The sequence below is a fragment of the Macrobrachium nipponense genome, chromosome 15 (genome assembly GCF_015104395.2).
Source record: "Macrobrachium nipponense isolate FS-2020 chromosome 15, ASM1510439v2, whole genome shotgun sequence".
NCBI lineage: Eukaryota > Metazoa > Arthropoda > Malacostraca > Decapoda > Palaemonidae > Macrobrachium > Macrobrachium nipponense.
In genome coordinates this window covers 44,741,284-44,743,783 of record NC_087208.1, presented here as the reverse complement: position 1 = coordinate 44,743,783, position 2,500 = coordinate 44,741,284, and the positions used below count along the sequence as shown (strand labels likewise).

The following is a 2,500-nucleotide window of genomic DNA, read 5'->3' as shown; positions in this document are numbered from 1 at the left end:
GTACGACTTCAACTGGGCCGTGAGAGACGAGTCCTCCGAGAACGACTTCGGTCACCAGGAGGCCCGCGACGGAGACAACACCCAGGGATCCTACTACGTCCACCTTCCCGACGGCCGCCTCCAGACCGTCAAGTACTTCGTCGACGGAGACTCCGGATACGTGGCTGAGGTCAACTACGACGGAGAGGCTCGATTCCCCGACTCAGCCTCCTACGAGTCCAACGAATCCAAGTAAACTAACAGCTGTTGACAAGACCTCTCCAGAATATTCTTCTTCCTCTGCTAAATTATTGACGACTTATTTATGATCTTTGAACGAATAAATGAATGAGAAATGACCTGATGTTTGTTTTTACCATTTTTGGTTTCATTGGTTTTTTAGGGTAAGACCTTTAAGCCTTTTTGGCTGTAAAACTCTGATCTATTTCAGATTTCAAAAGTATTCGCTTATAGAGCAGTCGAATTAGTTCACATTACTGAGCACGTATGTCATCTCAGATAATTTTGAGAATAGTTCATATTTCCTTTATTATTTAGCTAATTTTTTCAATTATTATCATTTTTAATGTAAACACAATACACACCCACATGTACAACATACATAGATACACAGATATAGATTTACAATGTTCAGCTAACTAACAGTTAGGGTCGGTTTATGACACATAATATTAATTGCAAAACGACATACCTTTTATCTGCTTGAGTGTGACCAACCAAGAGAGTATCATCTTCAAGTAGTTGCCATTTCTAGACTATGCAACGCGAGAAAAAAGAAATATGTTGGTCAATGCTTATAGGTAGAATGTTGATATATTTTGTCAGTTTTGCCTATGTCTACTGTAATCGGTTTCCGTACAAGAGTAATATATTTCTAGCATTTTGTTTGTACGGCACATTGATTATTATACAAAATAAAATATCATAAAAATAGTGCATTCGAGCAATCAATATTACTGTACTAAATTAGCGTTTTACGACAATTCTTATTAGCCACCTTTATAGAGTAATAATATGAACATATTAAATGAACACATCGTTCTAGCTTTAAAAATTGTTATACTAAACCTTTGACTACGATACATTTATTTCTCTCTCATTAAAGAACACGGCCTTTATTATATAAAATGATAAATCATCCGAGCGCTTAAAATCAATTAAAGAAACCTTTGACGCAAAACCGTTATTTCTTGATCATCAAAATAAATATTTTTCACCCAAGTCTGGTAAAATACAGACACTTTGACAATTCCCTTTTGTCATTTCTTTTCTGGAAAACAATAATGGAAAAATATTATTGAATACATTATTCGAGTCCTAACAAAATTATTTAAAGAAACCCATGAGAACGAAAATGCATCAAATATCATAAAGCTAGGTCATTCTACGGAACTGGTAAGAGAATCCCTAAAATTCGATTCTGGGGATTCCTGATTTCCAAAGATCCTTGATCGGTATTATAGGGTGCCTGAGAGGAGAGATCTTGCTGGCCCAGTCACTCAGAGCAAACTATAGTACCTGTGCAGATTGGTTGAACCATAGGCACCTTTAAGGAAGACATGTCTACTATACTATTTACCATAAAGTCAGTGTATTGATTATATGAATATGTATATATATATATATATATATATATATATATATATATATATATATATATATATATATATATATATATATATATATATATATATATATATATATATATATACATATTATTAAAATAATGCATACAAATACATTTATAGATATATGTATATATATATACTATATTTATATGTACACACACAGACAGACAGACCGACACACACACACACACACACACACACATATATATATTATATATATATATATAGATATATATATGTATATATATATATATATAATATATATATATATATATATATATATATATATATATATATATATATATATATATATATATATATATATATATATATATATATATATATTGAGTCCTTGGCATTCCATAAGCACCTAACTAATCCACAACTCCACTTACTATTAGAAATACGTCTACACTTAAAGAATCCCTCCCCCAGGAATATTTCACTCCCAATAACAATTAGTTCCTGCTTTTCAAAATGATTGATTGATTGCTTCCCTCGTTCCTTTGAGGCCTTTGCCTTAGTCGTCAGATTTCTTCTTCTTCTTCTTCTTCTTCTTCTTCTTCTTCTTCTTCTTCTTCTGTCCTGCATTCTTGGGAAGGTCGACCCCAATCTGTCAGTGAGTCTCTTGTGTAGGAGCAGCTGTTTAGGAAATGCTTAGAGGTCGTTCCTGGTCGGTTAGGTAATTGTAGATAAAAATGACGATATGAAATTGTATTGTTTGTTATGTTTAGGCGTTTCGATGCTAGATTTACATTAAATTATCAATGATAACTAAATTAGCTTTCGATATTTTTTTTCGTTGCTGTACCTAACTTTCATTATTTGATCACAGTGATGTTTAATCTGATGAGGGTAAAGTTATATTTACA

At 32.5% G+C, this 2,500-nt stretch overlaps 2 protein-coding genes across 2 annotated transcripts in view; one reads left to right on the top strand and one right to left on the bottom strand.

Moving 5' to 3' along the window:
• Positions 1-338, top strand: part of LOC135194862 (pro-resilin-like) — a 1,074-nt gene extending 736 nt beyond the window's left edge. Inside the window, exon 3 of the mRNA XM_064221049.1 lies at positions 1-338. This exon is cut by the window's left edge and continues 50 nt beyond it. Coding sequence (XP_064077119.1) covers positions 1-235 — 235 coding nt within the window. The 3' untranslated portion in view covers positions 236-338.
• LOC135226670 (uncharacterized) overlaps positions 1-2,500 on the bottom strand; it is a 126,324-nt gene that overhangs the window by 13,576 nt on the left and 110,248 nt on the right. The window contains exon 35 of the mRNA XM_064266380.1: positions 1-174. This exon is cut by the window's left edge and continues 72 nt beyond it. Within this exon, the coding sequence (XP_064122450.1) occupies positions 1-174 (174 nt within the window). The remainder of the gene's footprint in view (positions 175-2,500) is intronic.